Source organism: Heteronotia binoei, chromosome 5 (genome assembly GCF_032191835.1).
Source record: "Heteronotia binoei isolate CCM8104 ecotype False Entrance Well chromosome 5, APGP_CSIRO_Hbin_v1, whole genome shotgun sequence".
Classification (NCBI taxonomy): domain Eukaryota; kingdom Metazoa; phylum Chordata; class Lepidosauria; order Squamata; family Gekkonidae; genus Heteronotia; species Heteronotia binoei.
Window position 1 is genome coordinate 20920619 of NC_083227.1, and position 25648 is coordinate 20946266.

The window sequence follows — 25648 nt, forward strand, 5'->3', positions numbered from 1 at the left end:
ATTATGGAGCTCATAGTCATCAATACCAAATTCAACTTTCTATTTTGTAATGTTAATGTTGCGTCTGACTTGTAAATGGGGTATTATAAGTCTTGGTTGATATCACACCCATCCAGACACTTGGGAAATTTCTTAGCAGAGTATAACACCATTGAAGGTTTTTTTGTTCTGAAGAAGTGGAAAAGCTTTGGAAGGTGTCCTTTTCCCTGCATCCTCCATCGCCAGAAGGCCTCCTGTTTGGTCTGCTCTGTTAGAAGAACCAGAACAGGGGTGATCACAGACCAGCACTTTGGTCCAACTCTGAGATGCGTCCCAAAAAATCTACCCCCAAAATCCCTCCAGACAGCAACATCTGCTGCCTATTTCCCTGCCCATCCTCCAGGCTCCGCAGAGCAGCTCAAAGTGGTAGCAAACCTTTGAGCCCACCGCCAGTCGCCTCCTTGCTGTCTGGAAGCGGCAGAGTGGATGTGAGGCAACTTGACTGTCTGAAAGTGCCAAGTTGCCACAGGCTGCTTCCACTTTTGGGGGGTTTTTTAGAGAAACCAGCCAGAGTGCTTGAGCATTTGACCTGCTGGGGGAAAAAAAAAGAGGGGTACAGCTTCTGAAGCACCTCCACGTTTGGAGTAGGGTTGCCAATCCCCATGTGGGGGCAGGGGATCCCCCAGTTCGGAGGCCCTCCCCCTGCTTCAGGGTCGTCAGAAAGCGGGGGGAGGGGAGGGAAATGTCTGCTGGGAACTCTGTTATTCCCTATAGAGATTTATTCCCATAGAAAATCATGGAGAATTGATCTGCGGGTATCTGGGGCTCTGTGGGGGGGACTATTTTTTGGGGTAGAGGCACCAAATTTTCAGTATAGCATCTAGTGCCTCTCCCCAAAATACCCTCCAAGTTTCAAAAAGATTGGACCAGGGGGTCCAATTCTATGAGCCCCAAAAGAAGGTGCCCCTATCCTTCATTATTTCCTATGGAAGGAAGGCATTGAAAAGGTGTACCGTCCCTTTAAATGTGATGGCCAGAACTCCCTTTGGAGTTCAATTATGCTTGTCACAGCCTTGATCTTGGCTCCACCCCTAAAGTCCCCAGATATTTCTTGAATTGGACTTGGCAACCCTAGTTTGGAGGCGCCCGGCCGCCTGCCAGACGGGATGCAAGTACTTTGCAGGGGAGCATGTGGGGGCTTTGGGATAGCTCTTTTTGAGCTGGCCCACATCAGAACGCCTCCCAACCATCCCAAGCTGCCTGTCTTTTATCACCCCAGATGTCCCTTTGCTTCAGCTTCCAAGAAGCAAGTGACCAGAGAGTTACAGATAGATAGGTAGACAGTGAGCATCTTCCTAGGAAGAAGAATCATTGAGTTGAAAGAGATCTCCAGGGTAATCTAGTTCAATCCCCTGCTTACTGCAAGAAATTCACAAATGCCTCCCTCCCTACACACACCCAGTTACCCTTGCTCCATGCCCAGAAGATGGCAAAAAACCCTCAGGATCTCTGGCCAAACTGACCTGGAGAAAAAAAAATCCTGCCTGACCCCAAAGTGATGAACAGCATTTCTGGGTGTGTAAGAAAGGGCTGTGAAAACTAAGCACTGATGCAACCCTTCCTGCCCATGATCTGAGAGATAAACTTTCTTCCCCTCCCCAAACTGTTTTCTTCTTCCCAAACAGGATCATCTTTATGTCTAATTCTCTTTCTGGCTCCAGATGCAGATACTTAAATCTGGCAACTGGGGCCAGGTAGAGAGAGGGGAGATGTCTCTATGAATTTGGAAGACCACCTGGGATTGCAGAAATTTGTGAAATGTTTAAGAAATGGAGGGTAGGGTATAAATCCCCCAAACAGAGGTGCATTGCCCGTGCATGCGCAGACAGTGTCCCTCCACTGGAACCAATACTCCCTCTAAGCTGTGGAGTCTTGTGAGCAAAAATTCTACTTCGCGACCTACTGGCATTAAAGTTATGAGCTACTGCACAAATGAGTTTGCTCTGGGGCCATTTTTCCTGAGTGAAGACAAACGTGTGACCCAGAGGCTAAAAACTGTGAGCTAGCTCACACTAACTCAGCTTAGAAGGAACACTGATTTAACAGTAGAATCCACCCTCCTCGTGGTATGTGAGACATAGAGAGGGGAACCACCACTGCTGATTGAGCTGAATTGGTGGGGGTAGCAGCACTGCAGGCAGGTGGTGGCGAGAGAAGATGATGATATTGGATTCATATTCCATCCTCCCCTCCGAGTCTCAGAGCGGCTCACAAGCTCCTTTATCTCCCTCCCCAACAACAGACACCCTGTGAGGTGGGTAGGGCTGAGAGAGCTCTCCCAGAAGCTGCCCTTTCAAACAACTCCTGCGATAGTGATGGCTAACCCAAGGCCATTCCAGCAGGTGCAAGTGGAGGAGTGGGAAATCAAACCTGGTTCTCCCAGGTAAGAGTCCGCACACTTAACCACTACACCAAACTGGCTCACCAGTGATACCTCAACCCTGTTCCCTGTTCAATGAATGTTTACGCTCTAGAACATCTCCCCTTCTGGAGAAGGGAGGTAGGGTTGCCAACTCCAAGTTGGGATATTTCTGGAGATCCACAGAAGAAGTCTTGGGAGGGTGGGTCCGGGGAATGGAGTGACATCAGCAGGGCATAATACCAAAGACTCCACCCTCCAAAGCAACCATTTTCTATGTGGAGTTCTATCTCCACCGAGCTCTGTCTCCTCCCCAGATTCCATCCCTCCCAGGATCTGCCTCCAAACCTCCAGGAATCTCCCAAGCTCGAGTTAGCAATCAAGTGCAACCTAAGCCAGTATCGTCTACTGTTTTGAATTATTTAATCATTTGAAAAAAATATTCAGTGTGCTTTTTGATTCTCGTCCCTTTCTCATTACCTGTTAAGAACAGAAGAATATAAGAATAGCCTGCGGGATCAGACCTGTGGTCCATCTAGTCCAGCATCCTGCCTCACATCATAGCCAAGCAGTTCCTCTACAGGGCCAATCACAGGGCAGAAAGGCCGAGGCCTTCATAAGAACATAAGAAAAACCCTGCTGGATCAGACCAATAGTCCATCTAGTCCAGGGGTGCTGAACTGATTTGTTATGAGGGCCGTATCTTACATATAGGAGACCTTGTCAGTCTGGGCCATGTCAGGCCAGGCCACGTGTGTATCTATTTAAGATTAGGTAGCAGAGATATAAACTTTATAAAGGTCACAGACAAACACAATTAATTTTTTTTAAATAAACTTAAAACATTAGCACTCGGTGATCTTAAAGGTGCTTTCTTTGTATCTCTCCCATGGGAACCAGGGAACTGGGCAAAGGAAGCTCTGGCTTCCTTTTCTTCCCCAGGGGACCAGGAGGGGGAGAAGCCTCATTCAACTGAAGGAAGAGAGGCTTGGCTTAGTAGCTCTGCTGAGCAATTGAGAGAGCCTGTCAAAGCAAGCACTCCCCTCCCCACTTCCTCTCCAAGGGAGGAGCCTCAGTCAATGGATAAAATAGAGGCTTTGCTCTGTAGCTCCTGTGTGATTAAGCAAGTCTTGCAAAGCAAGCTATTATGCAGAAGGAAGCAAGAGAGAGGGAGAAGGAACCAGATGAAAGCCAGTTGCTTGAGGGCCTGATAGGAGCCCTCTGGGGGCCAGATTCAGCCTCAGGGCCGCATGTTTGACATCCCTGATCTAGTCCAACTTCCCATCTCTCTGTATTTGCATCCATCCCCAGCTAGATATAATAGAAACTGGCACTGTCTCTAAGCTGCACTATCTAAGATGTATTTCCTAAATAAAGGAGTTCTTATTTTCTTTTAAACTGATAAGTGGCTCTGTGTAACTTTGTAAATTTACAAGCAGAACAAAGGAGCTCTTATTTGTTCTGAGCCTTCAGAGCACTCTGCAGGGGTCGTTTCATAGAAAAATAGGTGGTGGAGCTCATTACCATAACTCATTAGTATGCGCCACCACCACCCCGCACCAGCCAAAAGCAACCCGGCACAAGAAAGGAGAGCCCCAGGCGAGTGAGGCCTGCTTGGGCTGGCTAGAGATCCAGCCAGCCCAAGCAGGTCTTGCTCACCTGGGGCTCCCCTTGGCCACCCTCCCCCCAGTCATAAAGCCAGCAAGCCACCCGCTGCCCAAAATCACATAAGAAGTGGAGAAAGAGGGGTGCGGGGTTAATGAGGGCTGCCGGGGGTGTGGCAAAGCCCCTGGTGGCTGGCTGGCTGGCTGCCTGCTCTCCTAATCCAGGGATTGTTGTGCAGCTGCACCTGCTACTCAATGGACAAGGTAGGTGGGGAGGAAGAGGGGGAACCCTCAGAACGGTTCAGGAGCTGTGTTCCTGTGAGCTCCTGCTGAAATGAGGGCCTGGAAGTCTGCAAAATTTACCAAGGGATCTAGAAGGAGGAGGAGATGGGATTTATACCCCGCCCTTCACATGGTGTCTCAAAGTGGCTTGTAATCTCCTTCCCCTCCCCACAACAAACTCCCTGTGAGGTGGGTGGGGCTGAGAGAGAACTGCTCTTGGGCAGAACAGCCCTGAGAGAACTTGTGACTGGCCCAAGGTCACTACAGCAGTTGAAAGTGGAAGAGCAGGGAATCGAACCTGCTTCTCCTAGCTAAGACTCTGCACACTTAACCACTACACCACACTGGCTAACATTCCAGCTCTCCCAAGATACTCAACAAAGAGTATCTGCTCCTTGTCCATCAGGTGGCATCTAAGAGGAACATATATCTACAAAGGCGGGGGGGGGGGGGAAGGTCCCCTAAAACAACTTTACACTCCCAAAGATTTCTTGGATCTTCTGTCTTAAACATTTTTTTTTTTTTTAAAGGCAGTCCCCTGTGCAAGCACCAGTCGTTTGCGACTCTGGGGTGACGTTGCTTTCACAACATTTTCACCGCAGACTTTTTATGGGGTGGTTTGCCATTGCCTTCCCCAATTGTCTTAACCATAAGATGTAACAAAAAGGAGATGGTGGCGGAGCCAGCCTTCTTATACAGGTTTCCCAGTTTCTTAATTGTTTTAAAAATTAAAATTATCTGTGTTTACCAAATGAACTCTTAGCCAATGTTTTTTCATCTGTAAAAAGATTCTCTGCCAATCTTGCTCCACAGTATCTCTGCTCAAAAACATAACCAGAGTTGCTCTGATGTTGAACTACTACAAACATTTTAAACACTTAAAAACAATTATATAACAGCTCAAACTGTTGAAAGCAAACAACACTCAATTTTTTCTTTCTCTAAAAGGAGCCTGACTTTGGAAATCGAGGCCTTTTACCCAACTGGAAGAAGATATTTAACCTTATTCATCAGTAACTCAGTTTTGAGAAGAGACGCTCTTTCTGAAAAAGAGGAAGAGGTGTAGAAGGTCTTTTCATTAGGGGAGGAGCACTCTATCAATGCCAGCACAGTAGCAATTCTAAGGGCCTGATATTTAAAGTGCCAACATTATTTATTTCAGGAAAGCAGTAATCTTTAACCTTCTGCCATAAACATGAACACAAGTGTTGTAATGGGTTAAAGACTGCAAAAATATCATCCTCCAACAGAGGGAGAATTTCCTTTGGATTTCTCATTTATAATAATAAGCTTCTACCTAAAACCATTTGCAGTTCCTGCCTTTTCCGGGTGAGCCTGCAGTCGTGTTCTCAGGCTGTCAGTTTTTAGCCAGACTTTCAATTTGTTAATTTCACTCTTTTGCCATTGGATTGTAACTCTGTACCCCTTTGCATTCTTAACCACTGCCCACCAGCTATATGTAGCTCTGCTCACTGTACCTCATTCTTCATCTGAAGAAGTGCGCATGCATGTGAAAGCTTCCATTCTGAATAAAACTTTGTTGGTCTTAAAGGGGCTACTGGACTCCTGCTTTGTTCTGTTGCTTCAGACTAACGCAGCTGCCCACCTGGATCCTTCCAACTGAAGATTTAGCTAGTCTTATTAGCTGAAGTTTTTGTCTATTTCGTCACCCTCCTTTTTGAGGATTCTTGTTGTTTCACCTTCAACATCAACCAGTCTTAGTATGAAAATATTATTGCTTCACAATTATTTAAGACTGCTAATCTAGGAGAGTTTTATAGAATTTTATTTTTTTTAAATCAAATTTGAATTGTGTTTCCCCCCTGTCTTATAGTTATCTTCAGCATGTCCATATAAAAATTCTCATTAAAATATCAGCCAATACATATAACATAGCTTCCCTATGTTATATGTATTGGCTGATATTTTAATGAGGAGTGCTTCCCGAAGCACTCCTGTGCCTCAAGACACATTCTTCAAAAGGCTCCATCTCAACCATGCATCAAACCTTAATTCCAGCTCTTTGACTGTCCCAAGGATGGATCTCCTCATTATTCCCAACAACTGTTTTCTCTCCTGATTCCCAGAAATCCGTTTTCATGCATGCACTCACCTTCCCCTAGGAAACGTTGTGTTGCATTTTTCCTAACAAAAAGAGCAAACCAAAGCAGCAAAACTAGGCTAAAGACCATCTCCCTGAGAAGGAGAGAACAGGTGGGCTGGAAGGAGAACTCCCATTTATGGGCTCTGACAAATTAGGGCTCTGGGCAGTTAACCCGTTCTTGCCTTTCCCAGGAAAATGGCAGAAAGGGAGGAGCTACATCTGATGGGGGCAATTGCATCATTTCCTTCCCCCCACCCAAGAGGCTCCCTGGCTTTGTCTTCTGAATGACAACTAGAATGTCAGCGTATGAAGTTTTTTCACTCATTGTATTGGCACCACTTGAATGGCCACCTGAGATGATGCGGAGCACAAAGATGGAGTTGTGGGAAGGCCAGAGACTTGCTGTTTACCATGGTGTGTTTAAGTTTATTAGATTTATATTCCGCCCTCCCTGCCAGAGCAGGCTCAGATTGGCTCATAACCAATAAAATCAGAACAGTTCACATACATTGCATTATACATCAAAATAAACAATTAAAACAGTCTGGTGCTAATATCAGTTGACAATATCACATTTCAGATGCCATTCAGTATATAAGATGTCATTCCCTGCTCCCATATCAGTCATTCCAGACTAAAGGCCAGCAGGAAGGGTGTCATCTTACAGACCTTGCAGAACTGGGCGAGGTCCCGCAAGGCCCTAACTTCTTCTGGCAACTGATTCCACCAAAAGAGGGCAGTGTTCATCTTCCAGAGATGCATTTGTGACACTGAAATATGATTGGAGGTTGAAGTCTTTTAAAAAACATTAGTACTCATTGGTCTTAAAGGTGCTTTCTTTGTATTTCTCCCATGGGATCGAGGGAACTGAGGAAAGGAAGCTTTGGCTCTTTCCTTCCTTCGTCAGGGGACCAGGAGGGGGAGGAGCCCCAGTCAACAGAAGGAAGAGAGGCTTGGCTCAGTACCTCTGCTGAGCGACTGAGAGCCTGGAAGAACAAGATCTGCCTTTCTCCCTTTCTCCCCAATAGAGACGCCTCAGCCAATGGAGAAAATAGAGATTTTGCTCTGTAGCTCCTGTGTGATTGAGCAAGCCATGCTAAGCAAGTTGTTATGCAGACGGAAGCAAGAGATAGAGAGATGGAAGCAGGTGACAACCAGTTGCTCGTGGACCTGATAGGAGTCCTCTGGGGCTTGATTTGGCCCCCGGGCCACATGTTTAACACCCCTGCTATAGACTCTAAAAGCATGGGTGTTTCTAGTATGAAAGATCTCTGAATTCTACATGTTTTCTTCTTGGGTTTTTCATAGCAAACTGGCAGGCTGCAATATAGCTAAAGATGTTGTGTACAAAACCGACCTGTTCTAGAAATTCCATCTATCAGAAATATTATATTGAACCATAAACTGCTTCTGAAATCATTGTGGAGCTTACCAGAGGTCCTGTTGCCCTGTTTGCCAGTAATGTGTGGATGCAGCACACTTTGAGCTGGGGTGGGGGCGAGGTTGCCCACTTTTCAACCAGCCCCAAACTCCTGAAAAAAAAATCCCTCTTCATGTTGAGATATCAGCAACTGACAATTCCAGAGAGGCCATACTGTACGACAGAAGGGAAAACTACACTGAAAGAGGAAAAGTGGAATTAAAAACATTTATTTAGCTTTAAAAAGAGTTGGTCCACAACACAACACAATGCAACACCCTGCCCTGAAAAAAAAACAACCCTCCCCAAGTTCCAAAGTGCAAGGTGCCAACCCTTCAGCACAAAACACGATGAAGATAAAAATGAACATAAAAGTTTAAAAATTCTTGTCATCGATATGAAATAATGTTTGTCACAGGCCTGAGCAATCCTTGACAATTTCTGAAAAGTACTTAAAAAGTTGAATGCCCCTGATGTGATAGAAGTCTGCTAAAGCTATTAGACTCCCTTATGACAGAAGTTCTGAAAGTTCCCTCAGAAAGATCCACCTCCAACCAGAGGTAGTCCTCCTATCCTTGGATTTTTCCATGATGGGGCTAAGTAGTCATGAGTCTTTATGTGCAAACAATGATTGGATTTCTTTCATGTATGTGCTTTCTTGTTCAGCAAACGTTCAGCTGCTTGATGGAAGGATTTCTCACACTGCAGACATGTATGGAGTTTCTCTCATGTGGATTCCCTTGTGGGCAACAAGATGTGATTTCTGACTGAAGTTTTCCCCACATTTTGAGCATTGGTATGGCTTCTCTACTCTGTGAGATTTTCCATGATGATCAAGACCATATTTTAAATGGAAAGTTTCCCCACACTCTGAGCATTGAAATGGCTTCTCTCCTGTGTGAACTGTCATATGTTGAACAAGATTAAATTTTCGATTAAAACATTTCCCACATTCAAGGCATTGAAATGGCTTCTCTCCAGTATGAGATCAGTGTGCTGATCAAGCCTTGATCTAAAAACAAAGCTTTTCCCATATTCCAAGCACTTATGTGGGTTCTCTTCTTTATGGGTTTGTTTGTGTTCTGAAAGGACTGATTTGAAACGAAAACATTTCCCACAGTCTGAGCATTTATATGGCTTCTCTCCTGTGTGAATTCTTCTATGTTGACCAAGATCCCATTTGTACTTAAAGCTTTTCCCACACTCTCTACATTGATGTGGCTTCTCTTTTTTCTGTACTGATAGGTCTGAATTTTGTATCTCAGATGACTGGGAAGTCTCCTTTCTTTCTCCACCTATGCGATTACTAGTCTCAGGTGCTCTCAAGTGAAGATTCCCATTTTGACTCTTTCTCCACCTATGCGATTACTAGTCTCAGGTGCTCTCAAGTGAAGATTCCCATTTTGACTCACTTGTTCAACATCTGTTTGGAGGGAAAAAGGATAATGAAAACTTGAATCAACTCTATTTCACTTGGAATGAAACCTATAGATGTGATGGTTGCCAGACACCCTCTTTTAGTCTCATGGCCTGCCCCCTTCGCTGGGTCCTCTCCCCCGATAGCCATCACCCCATCCCACCTCGACCCCACCCCACATGGCAGAGTAGGGTCTCAGACTGGGTGGAGGGCCGGGTTAACATCACCATTACGGCTCCTCCACCCTGCTGGATACTGAGCAGCTCACCCTCTCTCTGCACCTAGAGCTCTCTCTAGACTCCCCCTTGTTGATTCATGTGGCCTTTTATCCCTCCCATGTCCACCCTCCAGGCTCCGAGCCCCTTGGCCCCTTGGCTTGGCCCCGCCCCTTCAAATGCCAGGATGTTCAGATGGGGACCTGGTGTGCAACTGGACACTCTATGGGGCTTTGCTGCATTGGGGCTTTTCCTACTTCTGTCATGGCAGACCCTGTGTCCTGCAGTGGCTTGGGGACGTCATTGCACCCCATGGCAGTGCTGCTGGGCACCTATAGGGGTGGGCTGGACCTTTCTCTGGCTGCTGCGCCACTTCCCCCTGGGTGTGGGGGCCTGCTGGGGGCTTTGGCTGCCGCACCTCCTCTTCCCCCAGCTGTGGGGCTGGTGAGCTAAAGGGGTGCTGCTCCTTGACTCCTTGAAGCAGTGCCTGAGTCGCTAATGAGGCTTCAGGCTGGGGAACGGGTCAGGGTGGTGGTCCCTCATCTGCTGGGTGCTGAGGCTGCTGGTAAGTGTTGGGGCCGTTGGTTCGCCCATGCCACAGCTCTCTGGGCTCATCGTGGGAGTGGGGGGGCTTCGCACAAGTCCCAGCCGGGACTGGTCGGGACATTTAGAGAGAGGTAAATTTAAAAAGGTAAAGGTAGTCCCCTGTGCAAGCACCAGTCGTTTTCGACTCTGGGGCGACGTTGCTTTCACAACGTTTTCACGGTTTGCCATTGCCTTCCCCAGTCATCTACACTTTCCCCTAGGGTTGCCAAGTCCAATTAAAAAATATCTGGGGACTTTGGGGGTGGAGCCAGGAGTCTTTGGGGGTGGAGCCAGGAGACATTTGGGGCAGAGCGGAGAGCAAGGGTGTGACAAGCATAATTGAACTTCAAGGGAGTTCTGGCCATCACATTTAAAGGGACTGCACAAATTTTTAAACGCCTTCCTTCCATAGGAAATAATGAAGGATAGGGGCACCTTCTTTGGGGGCTCATAGAATTGGACCCCCTGGTCCAATCTTTTTGAAACTTGGGAGGTATTTTGGGGAGAGGCACTAGATGCTATACTGAAAATTTGGTGCCTCTATCTCAAAAAACAGCCCCCCCAGAGCCCTCGATACCCGTGGATCAACTCTCCATCATTCCCTATGGGAATCGTTCATAGAGATGCATGATGGTTCTGGGGGCGGGGCTTCCCCCGCCGGCCAGCTGGCTGGGGGAGGGGGGAAGCCTGTAAAACCGGGGGATCCCCCTCTGGGACCTGGGGATTGGGAAGCCTACTTTCCCCACAGCAAGCTGGGTACTCATTTTACCGACCTCGGAAGGATAGAAGGCTGAGTCAACCTTGAGCCAGCTCCCTGAACCAGCTTTCGCTGGGCTCGAACTCAGGTCGTGATTAGAGGGCTCCGACTGCAGTACTGCAGCTTTACCACTCCGCGCCACGAGAGGTAAATTTAGTGAGAGGTAAATCTAAATCTGCATCCTCTTTCCATCTGTGGCCAGCCAGAGGTTGTTATTGTTTATGCCTGTATCTTGTATTTAAGGCAACATTTCCTCTGTGCATGGGGTGTGTGAGAAATTTCTGCTTAAACATAACTGCACTAGGAAATTATTTCAGGGTTCCACAATGTGTATCACATAGGGCTCATGAGGCCTCTGACAACATGCATTCTTCATGGTTTCATCTGAGTTAGCCTATGGGCCATCAAATATTAAGGGTTGTCAGGTCTGACTCAGGAAAAATCAGGGGACTTTGGGAGTGGAGCCAGAAGCTAGGCTGTGACAAGTACGATCGAATTCTGAAGGGAATCCTGGCTATCACATTTAAAGAGACCGCATTCCCTTTTCTCTTTTGGAAGTAATAGAAAATGGGGCACCTTAATTTGGGGCTTGTAGATGTAGAACCCTGGTCCAATCTTTTGAAACTTTGGGGGTGGGTGGGTTGAGGAGAGGACCAGATGGTATGCTGAAAATTTAGTGTGCTTCCCCCCCCCCCCAAAAAAAAAACCCAAAACAAAACAAACCCAGGCCTCACAATCCCAGATATCCACAGATTGATCTTTCCTTCTATCTGGGATGGCCGCCCTCTTCCACCAAGTGTGCAGCTTTGGGAGGGACGCACATGGAGCGGTGAGGGAGGTAGGGGACAGCCGCCTAGCCAGCCAGATCAACCGAATCAACCCTGGCGATCAATGGGGCGACAGGTGTCGCATCCAGATCACCCTCACATCCGGCACAGATTGATCTTCTATTACACCCCATAGGGACTGGTCTCCTTAGGGTATATTGGCATGCCGAGTGGACACTCAAGCCTCCCCCCCCCCGGCTTTCTGATAGCCCTGAAGCAGGGTGAGGGTCTCCAAACCAGGGGATCCCCTGCTCCCAGCTGGGGATTGGAGTAGAGCTCCAGCCTCTACAAGAAAAACACCTTTAAATTCTTATGTAACAAATTTAACATTACAATTTTATCAAATCAACAATGTGACTCATCTTATTGTAAGTACTCCAAGATAGAACACAGAATAAAAGCCATGGAATCCAATTTTGTAAGAATCCTATAATTCAGAAAAAGTCTTTAGTTCTTTTAAAGGGAAATCCCAGTCCATACATCAGAAGGCAATATATTCGAATCTTTCATGAATCCTGCCTTTGTAGCAATGAGTTGGTCCTCCTTTTCCTTGTTTCACAAAATTGTTTTTTCCAAGCTGCATGAAAGATTAAATTAATATACACAAGCAATAAAAGCACTACAATATTTAAGCATATTCAATTCTTCCAGAGCCTCCCTTTCCACTTCAAGACAAAATCTTTTGGCAAGAACACCATTATTAGGGAGGGACGGTGGCTCAGTGGTAGAGCATCTGCTTGGGAAGCCGAAGGTCCCAGGTTCAATCTCTGGCATCTCAAAAAAAAGGGTCCAGGCAAATAGGTGTGAAAAACCTCAGCTTGAGACCCTGGAGAGCCGCTGCCAGTCTGAGAAGACAATACTGACTTTGATGGACCAAGGGTCTGATTCAGTATAAGGCAGCTCCATATGTTCAACGCACACTCACACATCATCCCATGTTCTGCCTTGGAGTACTTACAATAAGATGTCACATTGTTGGTTTGATAAAATTGTATTGTTAAATTTATTAGGTAAGTATTTAAAGGTCTATGAGTTTTTCTTGTAGAGGCTGGTTCCATGGAGGCTTGAGCACTGATTCAGTCACTTCTGTCTATGTGTACCATTTTGTTTTGCCCAGTTGGGGATTGGCGACCCTATCAGATATGTAGAACGGATGTATCTTTATATCTGACTGCACACAATGGCAGCATAGTGCTGATTTAAAAAAAAAAAAAAAGTCAGCCCTGTGGAGCCATGTCCCTATACAGAATTATTTTTACAGCCCTGGGGAATGCTTGGTTTACAAAAGAATTACAAACCTGAATGTGAGTGGTGGGTGGTTAAAATCACCACAAAATGGAGAATGCCAGCTAGGATAATTCTTTTGAGATCATAGTGAGCACCATGTGGGGTGTCTGGAATCAAGACCTGGAAGACTGGGCCTAGGCAACCCCAGGGTGACTGCAGGTTGGTCAGAAAGAAGCTGCAGTGACAACATGTGGGGAAGGAGAGATAGGGTTGCCAAGTCCAATTCAAGAAATATCTGGGGACTTTGGGGATGGAGCCAGAAGACATTGGGGGTGGAGCCAGGAACAAGAGTGTGACAAGCATAATTGAACTCCAAAGGGAGTTCTGGCCATCACATTCAAAGGGATGACACACCTTTTCAATTCCTTCCTTCAATAGGAAATAATGAAGGATAGGGGCAACTTCTTTTGGGGCTCATAGAATTGGACCCCCTGGTCCAATCTTTTTGAAGCTTGGGGGGTATTTTGGGGAGAGGCACTAGATGCTATACTGAAAATTTGATGCCTCTACCCCCAAAAAACAGCCCCCCCCAAGAGCCCCAGATGTCCACAGATAAATTCTCCATGATTTTCTATGGGAATAAGTCTCCATAGGGAATAATAGAGTTTCCAGCAGACATTTCCCTCCCCTGCCCCCGCTTTCTGACGACCCTGAAGCGGGGGGAGGGTCTCCAAACCGGGGGATCCCCTGCCCCCACCTGGGGATTGGCAACCCTAAGGAGAGACCAAATGGACTGGGAGGAAAAGCATTGGGGGGAGGGGCAGTGGGGTGTAGGTTTTCTCGCACTCAATAATCTCACAGCTTGTCACCTTCTATCTTAACTTTATAAGACTGGCTGATCATTCCCACCTTTTCTGCCATGGAATAGCGAACGAAGTACTTGTATCCTAGGTATCCTCCAGTAATTCAAATCAGTGAATCCCTACCAGGGAATGTGGCTTCTCCATCACTCTCTTGGTTGGTTTCCATATTCCAGGTGTCTGATGTTGCTTTCAGTTCTGTTGCAGATGAATCAATTTAGGCACTTCCTCCAACCGTTGAGGCCACTGAAATAAGGGTATGCATATTATGCCCAGAAATGTTGCAAGAATTTATTCCCTAGATACAATAACATACTGCGTGCCCTGACTCAATCACGTGCCCGATAGCAGTCTGGAAGGCCGGAAGTGCGACCAGCTGCCCTTCTGCTCCTGCTTGATGACTTTAGAAGAAGCCAGGCATATCCAAGCCACACCTGTAATTCATATTTTGACCTATTTTCTTTGGACCGAGGAGCCAGCCACCAAATTATGGAGCCCAGAGTCATCCATACCAAATACAACTTTTTTACTTTGTAATGTTAACGTTGCATCTAACTTATAAAGCGGGTATTGTAAGTCTTGGTTTATATCAGGGCCTTTTTTGAGCAGGAACGCACAGGAAGACAGTTCCAGCTGACTTGGTGTCAGGGGGTGTGGCCTAATATACAAATGCGTTCCTGCGGGGCTTTTTCTGCAAAAAAAGGCCCTGTTATTGCACATATCCAGACACTTGGGAAATTTCTTAGCGGATTATAACATCATTGAAAGGTTTTTTTGTTCTGAAGAAGAGGAAGAGCTGTGGAAGCAGGCCCGGCACTGGCATTTCCAGCGCCCCAGGCCAAAAGCGGGCCGCTGCCTCCTTTTTTCTTTTTTTTTTGCGGAGGGTGGGTCTGGGTAATGGAGGGACATCAGCAGGGCATAACGCTGTAGTCTCCACCCTCCAAAGCAGTCATTTTCTCTGTGGGGTCCTCTCTCCACTGCGCTCCCTCTCCCCCCCAGATTCCACCTCTCCTACGATCTGCCTCCAAACCTCCAGGAATCTCCCAAGCTTGTGTTAGCAACAGGGCCAGCTCTCCCACTAGGCAAATTAGGCGGTTGCCTAGGGCGCCGAGAGGTGGGGGCATCAAATTGGGCTCTCATTTTGTTTCTTAACAAAATGCGCAGGCTGTGAAGCCAGCTAAGCTTACTTTTAGCCGGCAAGCCCCAGGGGGAAGGGAGCGAGTGGAGCGCCATTTTTAGCGGCGGGGGGCAAGCAAGCGGAGCACCAGGCGGGGGCAGACAGGACACCACGTGGGAGAGGTGGGGGCGGGGAGGGGGCTTGGAGCCGCAGTGGGGAGCTGTGGGGGGGCGCTGTGGGGGGGCGCTTTGGGGGGGCGCTAGGCACCAAGTCTGCCTAGGGCCCCCCAGGGCATCAGGCCGGCTCTGGTTAGCAACCACCTGCAAACTGAGCCGATTATCGACTTCTGTTTTGAAAGATTTAATCATTTGGACAAAGTATTCAATGTGCTTTCTGATTCCTGTCCCTTCCCCATTACCAGTTAAGAACATAAGAAAAGCCTGCTGGGTCATACCAGTGGTCCATCTAGTCCAGCCTCCTGCTTCCCATCATAGCCAACCAGTTCCTCTGGAGGGCTAAAGTTGTTTACTCTTCTGTCACTAAACCCTTTGATGTGCAGATTTCTGCTCTTTTTCTTCTATCTCTTCTCTCTCCCTTTCACACACACAAACAAAGAAAGAGGCCACGTTCCTCCATCTTTGGGACTATGGATGCAGAATGCTTCTCTGCGTTGGCATACATGCACAGCTAGATAAGAACATAAGAGAAGCCATGTTGGATCAGGCCAATGGCCCATCCAGTCCAACACTCTGTGTCACACAGGCCCCCCCCCAAAAATTATATATACACACACACACTGTGGCTAATAGCCACTGATGCACCTCTGCTCCATATTTTTATCCAATCCCCTCTTGAAGCTGGCTATGCTTGTAGCCGCCACCACCTCCTGTGGCAGTGCATTCTACATGTTAATCACCCTTTGGGTGAAGAAGTACTTCCTTTTATCCGTTCTAACCCGACTGCTCAGCAATTTCATCGAATGCCCACGAGTTCTTGTATTGTGACAAAGGGAGAAAAGTACTTCTTTCTCTACTTTCTCCATCCCATGTATTATCTTGTAAACCTCTATCATGTCACCCTGCAGGTGACGTTTCTCCAAGCTAAAGAGCCCCAAGCGTTTCAACCTTTCTTCATAGGGAAAGTGTTCCAACCCTTTATTCATTCTAGTTGCCCTTTTCTGGATTTTCTCAAATGCTATAATATCCTTTTTGAGGTGGGGCGACCAGAACTGCACACAGTACTCCAAATGAGACCGCACCATCGATTTATACAGGGGCATTATGATACTGGCCGATTTTTTATCAATTCCCTTCCTAATAATTCCCAGCATGGCGTTGGCCTTCTTTATTGCAATCGCACACTGTCTTGACATTTTCAAGAATAGAAAATGTCAAGAATTTTCAAGAATAGAAAGTTGTTTTCTTTTAATCTAGCAAGTGGCTCTGTGTAACTTTATAGATTACAAGCTGAACAAAGGAGCTCTTCTTTGTTCTGAGCCTTCAGAGCACTCTGCAAAATTTACCAAGGGATCAAGAAGGAGAAGGAGGGGAGGGGATTTATACCCCGCCCTTCACTTGGAGTTCCACAGCCACTTGCAATCTCCATTCCCTTCCCCTACCCACAATAGACACCTGTGAGGTGGGTGGGGCTGAGAGAGCTCTGAGAGAACTGCTCTTGAGCAGAACACCTCTGAGAGAACTTGTGACTGGCCTTACAAGGTCACTACAGCAGCTGAATGTGGAGGAGCAGGGAATCAAACCTGGTTCTCCCAGATAAGAGCCTGCACACTTAACCACTACACCACACTGGCTAACATACCAGTTCTCCCAACATATTCAACAAAGAGTATCTGCCCCCCTGTCCATTAGGTGGCATCTAAGAAGAACATATATCTGTTGCGAGGGGGAGGTCCTCTAAAGCAGTTTTACACTCCCAAAGATTTCATGTATGTTTAGTCTTAAACATAAGATGTAACAAAAAGGAGATAATGGTAGGGCCTGCTTTCATATACAGCTTTCCCAGTTTCTTAATTTAAAAAAAAAATAAAGATACCCACGATTGCCAAATGAACATTTACCCAATGTTCTTCATCCAGAAAACTCTCCCAGGTTAGCAGTCTTAACTAATTGTGAAGCAATAATATTTTCATAGTATTTGATGTTCTACTATTCTTTAAAAGGCTCCATCTCAACCATTGATTAAGCTTTAATTCCAGCTCTTTGACTGTCCCAGGGATGGATCTCCAAATCAGACCCAACAACCGTTTTCTTCACGGATTCCTAGAAATCTGTTTTCATGCATGCACTCACCTTCCCCTAGGAAACATTGTGTTGCATTTTTCCTAACAAAAAGAGCAAACCAAACCAGCAGAACTAGGCTAAAGACCATCTCCCTGAGAAGGAGAGAACAGGTGAGCTAGAAAGAACTCCCATTTATGGGCTCTGACAAATTAGGGCTCTGGGCAGTTAACCCTTTCCTGCCTCTCCCAGGAAAATGGCAGAAAGGCAGCAGCTACACCTGGTAGGGGCAATTGCATCACTACCTTCCCCCCACCCAAGAGGATTCCTGGCTTTGTCTTCTAAGTGACAACCAGAATTTCAGTGTATGAAGTTTTTTCACCTGCCATGATGCAGAGCGCAAAGATGGAGGTGCAGGTATCAGGCTTGAGAAGTGACCCCCTCAAATGGCACCACTGAAATGAAGTGCTGCTGACTCCCTCCCCCAGACCCAGCTCTGTCCTCTAAATCTACATCTCTGCCATGCTGTGCTTTCTGACTGAATGGGGATAGGATGTCTCACAGAAGGCCAGAGATTTTCAAGAAACTCTTGAGAGGCAGTTTGGTGTAGTGGTTAAGTGCGCGGACTCTTATCTGGGAGAGCCAGGTTTGATTCCCCACTCCTCCACTTGCAGCTGCTGGAATGGCCTTGGGTCAGCCATAGCTCTCATAGGAGTTGTCCTTGAAAGGGCAGCTGCTGTAAGAGCTCTCTCAGTCCCACCTACCTCACAGGTGTCTGTTGTGGAGGAGGGAAGGCAAAAGGAGATTGTGAGCCGCTCTGAGACTCAGAGTATAAGGCGGGATATAAATCCAATATCTTCTTTTTCCATCCTTCATCTTTCTCCAGGGGAATCCCATAGACCCTGGGTGTTGAAATTTGTTATGAGGGCCAGATCTGACATAGATGTAGGGTTGCCAAGTCCTCTTCAAGTCCCAGCGGGGGACTTTCCCGGCGGGGGATGAAATGACATCACCCGGAAGTGACGTCATCAAAATGGATCCTTTTTTTTTTGTTCTGAAGAAGAGGAAGAGCATTTCCCCTGCATCCACCATCCCCAGAAGCCCTCCTATTCTGTCTGCTCTGTTAGCAGAACCAGACCAGATGTCCCTTTGCCTCAGCTTCCAAGAAGCAAGTGACCAGAGAGTTACAGATGGATAGGCAGACAGTGAGCATCTTCCTAGGAAGAAGAATCAGTACCAGTAATGTCTACCAGTAATGTGTGGATGCAGGACACTTTGAACTGGAGAGGGGGCAGGGTGGCCACTTTTCAACCAGCCCCAAACTCCTGCTACTGAGAAGAAAAACCCCTCTTCATTTAGAGATATCAGCAACTGACCATTCCAAAGAGGCCATACTGTACGACAGAAGGAATAACTACAGTGAAAGGGGGAAAACAGAATTAAGAACATTTATTTAGCTTTAAAAAGAGTTGGTCCACATTACAACTCAATGCAGCGCCCTTTCCTGAAACAAACAACCCTCCTCAAGTTCCAAGGTGCCAACCCTTCAGCACAAAACACGATGAAGATAAAAATGAACATAAATGTTCAAAATTCTTGTCAACAATATGAAATAATATTTGTTACAGGCCCGAGTAATGCTGGACAATTTTTGAAAAGCACTTAAAAATGAAATGTCCCTGAAGTAATAGAAGGTTCTTTGGCTTTGCAAACAATGATTGGATTTCTTTCATGTATGTGCTATCTTGGGCAGTAAAAGTTCAGTTGCTTGATGGAAGGATTTCTCACACTGCAGACATGTATGGAGTTTCTCTCATGTGGATTCCCTTGTGGGCAACAAGATGTTATTTCTGACTGAAGATTTCCCCACATCTCAAGCATTGGTATGGTTTCTCTCCTCTATGATATTTTCCAGGATGATAGGGACCAGATGTAGAGCTAAAAGCTTTCTCACACTCTGAATATTTATAAGATCTCTCCTGTGTAAACTCTGCTATGCTGAACAAGATAACTTTTGAACTTACAACTTTTCCCACACCCTATGCATTGATGTGGCTTCTCTCACGTGTGGGGGTTTTTTTGTGCGCTGAAAGTGTTGAACTAGAACTAAAACCTTTCCTACACTCTGAACATTTATAAAGCTTCTCTCTGGTGTGAACTATTGTATGTTTAAGAAGAGAACATTTTAACTTAAAACTTTCCCCACACTCTACACATTGATGCAGCTTTTCTTCACTGTGGGTTTTCTTGTGTGCTGAGAGATCTGAATTAGAACTAAAACTTATGTAACTTCTCTCCTGTGTGGGATTTTTTGTCTTCTGAAAGATTTGATTGAAAAATAAAATATTTCCCAGAGTCTGAGCATTCATATGTTTTCTCTTCTATGTGAATTCTTCTATGTAGATCAAGATACCATTTGTACTTAAAGCTTTTCCCACACTTTCTACATTGATGTGGCTTTTCTCCTTTGTGGGATTTTTTGTGTTTGGAAAGGCCTGAATTAGACATAAATCTTTCCCCACAGTTTGGGCATATGTACAGCGTTCCTACTTTGTGGGCTTCTTGTAGATGTCTACAAAGGAAAGAACTGGAACGTAAATGTATCCCACACTGCCGGCATATAAAAGTTTTCTTTGCTCTTTGGACTGACTTCCTCTGTGAAACATTCAAACTAAAGTTTTCATCGCATGCTCTCTCCACTAATTCTCTCCCATCTGAAGTAGCTCCACTTAAATGTTGGTTGTCTGATGGCGAATGTCTTCTCTCTGGATTGACTTGTTCACAGCGCTGGAGTCCAAAGTGAGTTCCGCATCCTTCTTGTACCTCAGATGACTGGGAAGTCTCCTGTCTTTCTCCACCTGTGAGATTGCTGTTCTCCGGAGTTCTCAAGTGAAGATTTTCTTGTTGGCTCACTTGTTCAGCATCTGTTTGGGAAAAAGAAAATAATTATAACTTGAACCAACCATGTTTCCATTTGAATGAAAGATACAGATGTGATGGTTGCTAGACACCCTTTTTTGGAGGGTAGTACATTTTGAGAGAGGTAAATTTATATCTGCCTCCTCTTTCCAACTGTGGTCAGCCAAAGGTTATTATTGTTTACGCCTGCATTTCGTATTTAGGGCTACATTACCTCTTTGATTGGGGATTTTATTCCATTATTACAGTTAGCAGGCATAGATAGATATTTCCTTGATGAAGCTACCTACTCCTTCAAAATTATTTAAACTAGGGCTGCCAAGCCCTCAGTCCGGGAGGGGGAAGGTTCCCACATTGGGCCGGTGGGGGGAACCTCCGCTGACATCACTGGTGCGATGACATCACCCAGAAGTGATCATTCACGCAGTGGCCACTCTAGGCATTCCTGGGAAAACCCTATGGTTTTCCTGGTCACTCTAGTGATTTGGGAGGGAAAACTCCACTGTGTGATGTCACCGACGTAATGTGAAATGTTTAAGAAATTTGTGAAATGTTTAAGAAATGGAGGGTAGGGGATAAATCCCCCAAACAGAGCTGCATTGCCCATGCACGTGCAGACAGTGTGCCTCCCGTGGAACCTAAGCTGTGGAGTCTTGTGAGCAAAAATTCTACTTTGTGAGCTACTGGCATTACAGTTATGAGCTACTGCACAAATTAGTTTGCTCTGGGGCCATTTTTTCCTGACCCAAGACAAAAATATGTGACCCGGAGGCTAAAAACTCTGAGCTAGCTCACACCAACTCAGCTTAGAAGGAATACTGATTAGAATGGTAGCATCTACCCTCCACATGGTATGTGAGACATGTAGAGAGAGTGGAAACACCACTGCTGATTGAGCTGAATTGGTGGGGGTAGTGGCACTGCAGGCAGGTAGTGGTGAGAGAGGGCAGAGCCACCAATGATACCCCAACCCAGTTCCCTGCAGAGGAGCGGGGAGGTAGGGTTGCCAACTGCAAGTTAGGAAATTTCTGGAGATCCAGGGATGACGTCTGGGGAGGGTGGGTCCAGATCTGGGGAATGGAGGGACATCAGCAGGGCATAACGCTGTAGTCTCCACCCTCCAAAGCAGCCATTTTCTCTGTGGAATCCTATCACCACCGAGCTCTCTCTCCTCCCCAGATTCTATCCCTCCCTCCCAGGATCTGCCTCCAAACCTCCAGGAATCTCCCAAGCCAGTATCGCCTACTCTTCTGATTTATTTAATTATTTGAAAAAAGTATTCAGTATACTTTTTGATTCTCGTCCCTTCCTCATTACCTGTTAAGAACAGAAGAATATAAGAATAGCCTGCTGGTCAGACCTGTGGTCCATCTAGTCCAGCATCCTGCCTCACATCATAGCCAAACAGTTCCTCTACAGGGCCAATCACAGGGCAGAGAGGCCGAGGCCTTCATAAGAAAACCCTGCTGGATCAGACCAATAGTCCATCTAGTCCAGGGGTGTTGAACTGATTTGTTATGAGGGCTGAATATGACATAGATGAGACCTTGTTGCGCTGGGCCATGTCGGCCCAGGCCATGTGTCTACCTATTTGAGATTAGGTAGCAGAAATATAAACTTTATAAAGGACAAAGACAATTAAATATTTTTAAAAAAACACTTAAAACCTGCTTAGAACAATAGCTCTCTTTGGTCTTAAAGTTAATTTTTGTATTTCTCCTATGGGATCCAGGGAACTAGGCAAAGGAAGCTCTGGCTCCTTCTTTCCTTCCCCAGGAGACCAGGAGGGGGAGGAGCCTCAGCCAATAGAAGGAAGAGAGGCCTGGCTCAGTAGCTCTGCTGTGTAATTGAGAGAGCCTGTCAGAGCAAGCTCTACCTTCCCCCCTTCCTCTCCAAGGGAGGAGCCTCAGCCAATGGATAAAATAGAGACTTTGCTCTGTAGCTCCTGTGTGATTAAACACAGGAAATTGTTATGAAAAAGGAAGCAAGAGGGAGGGAGAAAGAAGCAGATGATAGTCAGTTGCTCGGAGGCCTGACAGGAGTCCTCTGGGGGCCTGATTTGGCCCTAGGGCCGCAGGTTTGACACCCCAGATGTAGTCTACCATCCTGTCTCACAAAATGGCCAACCAGTTCCTCTGGAGGGCCAAAGTTGCTTTGTCTTCTGTCAAAGAAACCTTTGATGTGCAGATTTCTACTCTTAGAGAAAAAGAACTTTCTTCTGTCCCCTCTCTCTCCCTTTCACACACACAAACAAAGAAAGAGACCACATTCCTCCATCTTTGGCACTATGGATGCAGAATGCTCCTCTGCATCCGCATTCATCCCCACCTAGATAGAATAGAAACTAGCACTGTCTCTAAGCTGCAGTATCTGAGATGTATTTCCTAGATAAAGAAGTTCTTATTTTCTTTTACACTGGTAAGTGGATCTGTGTAACTTTGTAAATTAACAAGCGGAACAAAGGAGGTCTTCTTTGTTCTGAGCCTTCACAGCAGTCTGCAAAATTTACCAAGGGATCAGGAAGGAGAAGGAGGGGAAGGGATTTATACCCGCCTTTAACTTGGAGTCTCAGAGCCACTTGCAATCTCCTTTCCCTTCCTCTCTCCACAACAGACACCCTATGAGGTGGGGGGCGGGGCTGAGAGAGCTCTGAGAGAACTGCTCTTGAGGAGAACACCTCTGAGAGAACGTGTGACAGGCCCTACAAGGTCACTACATCAGTGGAATGTGGAGGAGCAGGGAACCACCCTGGCTGTCCCAGATAAGAGTCTGCACACTTAACCATTACACCAAACTGGCTGATGTATCAGCAAGGCAGGTTCCAGGGGGAAGCAGAGAGGGCACTTGCCCCGGGCACTGCCAGGGTGTGTGTGTGCCAAATTGGATACGGAGTTCATTCGATTCTCTGGGCCCACAAGATAGAAAGGATCCATCAGGGGGCATCATTTTTTAATTTTACCGCCCCTCCTCAAAAAAAATTTAGATCCGGTCGTGCATATCAGCTGTCCCAAAATACAGTTTCTCATTTTTAAAAAAAAATAAAATAAAAATACCTGCCAAATAAGCTCTCATCCATCGTTTTTTCATCTGGAAAAGATTCTCTGGCAATCTTCCTCCACTGTATCTCTGCTTAAAAACATAACCAGAGTGGATCTGTTGTTGATCTACTGTAAAAATTTTAATTTTTTTTATGAATTATTAAATAACAGCTCAAATTGTTGAGAGCAGACAACAATCAATCTTTTTTCTCCATAGAAGGAGCCTTACTTGGAAATCTAGGCCCTTCACCCAACTGGAGGAAGATGTTTAACCTCATTCATCAGTAACTCAGTTTTAACTCAGTTGCTGGGAACTCTATTTTTCCCTATGGAGACTTATTCCCATAGAATATAATGGAGAATTGATCTGTGGGTATCTGGGGCTCTAAAGGTGCCCCTATCCTTCATTATTTTCCATTAGGCTTCCCAAATCCTCGATTTGGAACCTCCTCCCCCCGCTCGCCAAAAATCTGGAAAGCGGGGGGGGGGGGGGAAGGGGGAATGGCGGCCCTTCCCACCCAGCCCTGATCCCAGCAGCTTCTCCTCACCCCTTCCCTTCCCACCGATCCCCGATGCTTCTCGTCCCTTCCCTTCCCACCCCGGATCGCAGCAGCTTCTCCTTGCCCTTCCCTTCCCACCCAGCCCTGATCAGCCATTCTTCTGCTTCCCGCCCCCAGTCAGCTGGCTGGTGGGGGGGGGAAGCCCTGCCCCACCCGCAAAGGACTATGTGCCTTTGCACCTCTGGAGGCTTGAATGAAAGGCTTCAACTTGGGATGGTGTGTCTGTGTTGCTGTGAAGAAGCTGGCAGCAACTCACGAGTAGAGAGGCCAATCCCCTGCATCAGATTTGCCAGAAACGGGGGTGGGGGGGAAGAGGGAAACGTCTTCATTATTCCCTATGTGGAGATCGATTCTCATAGGGTATCATGGGGAATTGATCTGGAGGTTTCGGGGGCTCTGGGGGAGCTGTTTTTTGAGGTAGAGGCACCAAATTTTCAATATAGTATCTAGTGCCTCTCCCCAAAGTACCTCCCAAGTTTCAAAATGATTGGACCAGGGGGTCCAATTCTATGAGCCCCAAAAGAAGGTGCCCCTATCTATTATTTCTTATGGAAGGAAGACATTTAAAAAGGTGTGCTGTCCCTTTAAATGTGATGGCCAGAACTCTCTTGGAGTTCAATTATGCTTGCCACACCCTTGTTCCTGGCTCCACCCCCAAAGTCCCCAGATATTTCTTGAATTGGACTTGGCAACCCTATTTTCTGTGGAAGGAAGGCATTTTAAAGGTCCCTTTAAATGTGATGGCCAGAACTCCCTTTGGAGTTCAGTTATGTTTGTCACACCCTTGCTCCTGCCTCCACCCCAGGTATTTCTTGAATTGGAGTTGGCAACCCCAATTCTAGAGAAGCAGTAGTAGTTAACCTTCTGCCATTAACATGAACACCCATTTTTTGATGGCTTGAAGACTGCAAGAGCATCCTCCTCCAACAGAGGGGGAACTCCCTTTGGATTTCTCATTTATAACAAGAAGCAAAAGGTTTGATCTCATCTGTATGATGACCATTTGCAGTCCCTGCCTTTCCCAGGTGAGCCTGCAGTCGTGTTCTCAGGCCAGCAGTCTTTAGCCAGACTTTCAACTGGAAATTGAGCAAATTTTGTTAGCTGAGGTTTTTGTCTATTTCGTCACCCTCCTTTTTGAGGATTGCTTGTTTCACCTTCAAAGCGACATCAAATAGTCTTAGTATGAAAATATTATTGATTCACATTTTTTAAAGACTGCTAACCTGGAAGAGTTTGATAGAATTTCATTGTTTTTTATTATGTTTGAATTGTGTCTCATAGTTATCTATCTCCAGCATGTCTATATAAGAATCCTCATTAAAATATCAGCCAATACATATAATAGGTAATTCATGGTTTTCTGAGGGAATCATGTGCCTCAAGACTCATTCTTCAAAAGGCTCCCTCTCAACCATGCATCAAGCTTTAATTCCAGCTCTTTGACTGTCCCAGGGATGGATCTCCTAATTAGCCCCAACAACTGTTTTCTCCCCTGATTCCCAGAAATCCATTTTCATGCATGCACTCACCTTCCCCTAGGAAATGTTGCGTTGTATTTTTCCTAACAAAAAGAGCAAACCAAACCAGCAAAACTAGGCTAAAGACCATCTCCCTGAGAAGGAGAGAGCAGGTGGGCTGGAAGGAGAACTCCCATTTATGGGCTCTGACAAATTAGGGCTCTGGGCAGTTAACCCTTTCCAGCCTTTCCCAGGAAAATGGCAGAAAGGGAGGAGCTACATTTGATAGGGGCAGTTGGAGCACTGCCTTCCCCCCACCCAAGAGGCTCCCTGGCTTTGTCTTCTAAATGACAACCAGAATTTCAGTGTGTGAAGTTTTTTCACTCATTGTATTGGCTCCACTTGAATGTTCGCCTGCTATGATGCAGAGCGCAAAGGTGGAGGTGCAGGTATCAGGCTTGAGAAGTGACCCCCTCAAACGGCACCACTGAAATGAAGTGTTGCTGACTCCTTCCCCCGGACCCAACTCTGTTCTCCAAATCTACATCTCTGCCATGCTGTGCTTTCGGACTGAATGGGGGTAGGATGTCTCACAGAAGGCCAGAGACCTGCTGTTCATCGTTG

The 25648-nt window shown here is 46.3% G+C and overlaps 2 protein-coding genes across 11 annotated transcripts in view; both read right to left on the reverse strand.

Moving 5' to 3' along the window:
• LOC132572181 (zinc finger protein 883-like) overlaps positions 1-25648 on the reverse strand; it is a 121913-nt gene that overhangs the window by 39095 nt on the left and 57170 nt on the right. For 2 of the 7 annotated variants that reach the window (XM_060238991.1, XM_060239007.1), the window contains exon 1: positions 6398-6548. The exons of 1 other annotated variant lie outside the window; for it this stretch is intronic. In XM_060238991.1, coding sequence (XP_060094974.1) covers positions 6398-6476 — 79 coding nt within the window. In that variant the 5' untranslated portion in view covers positions 6477-6548. Of the gene's footprint in view, positions 1-6397; positions 6549-9162; positions 9232-11926; positions 12187-13745; positions 13947-16890; positions 17233-25648 lie in introns of those variants that run through there. 4 more of the 7 variants (XR_009555411.1, XR_009555412.1, XR_009555413.1 and 1 more) reach the window with 4 other exon arrangements.
• Positions 18483-25345, reverse strand: LOC132572193 (zinc finger protein 16-like). Of its 4 annotated transcripts, none has more exons than XR_009555414.1 (3): positions 25097-25345; positions 23023-23095; positions 18483-19974 (listed from the first exon to the last, which is right to left on the reverse strand). XR_009555414.1 is itself a non-coding variant. In XM_060239026.1 (3 exons), the coding sequence occupies exons 1-3, from the start codon at positions 25173-25175 to the stop codon at positions 19325-19327; spliced, it is 843 nt and encodes a 280-aa protein (XP_060095009.1). In that variant the 5' UTR covers positions 25176-25225; the 3' UTR covers positions 18483-19324. The 4 variants fall into 4 exon arrangements, 2 of the variants coding, with proteins under 2 accessions (XP_060095009.1, XP_060095010.1); XR_009555415.1 differs by having other exon boundaries at positions 23023-23098; positions 25097-25248; XM_060239026.1 differs by having other exon boundaries at positions 23023-23136; positions 25097-25225.

Coding starts and splice junctions, on each gene's coding strand:
- LOC132572193 (XM_060239026.1), bottom strand. CDS start 25,175: ATGGTCTTTAGCCTAGTTTTGCTGGTTTGGTTTGCTCTTTTTGTTAGG. Junction 23,137..25,096: donor GCAACATTTCCTAGGGGAAG/GTGAGTGCATGC, acceptor AAATTTTTACAG/TAGATCAACAACAGATCCAC. Junction 19,975..23,022: donor GATGAGAGCTTATTTGGCAG/GTATTTTTATTT, acceptor TTTCCCAAACAG/ATGCTGAACAAGTGAGCCAA.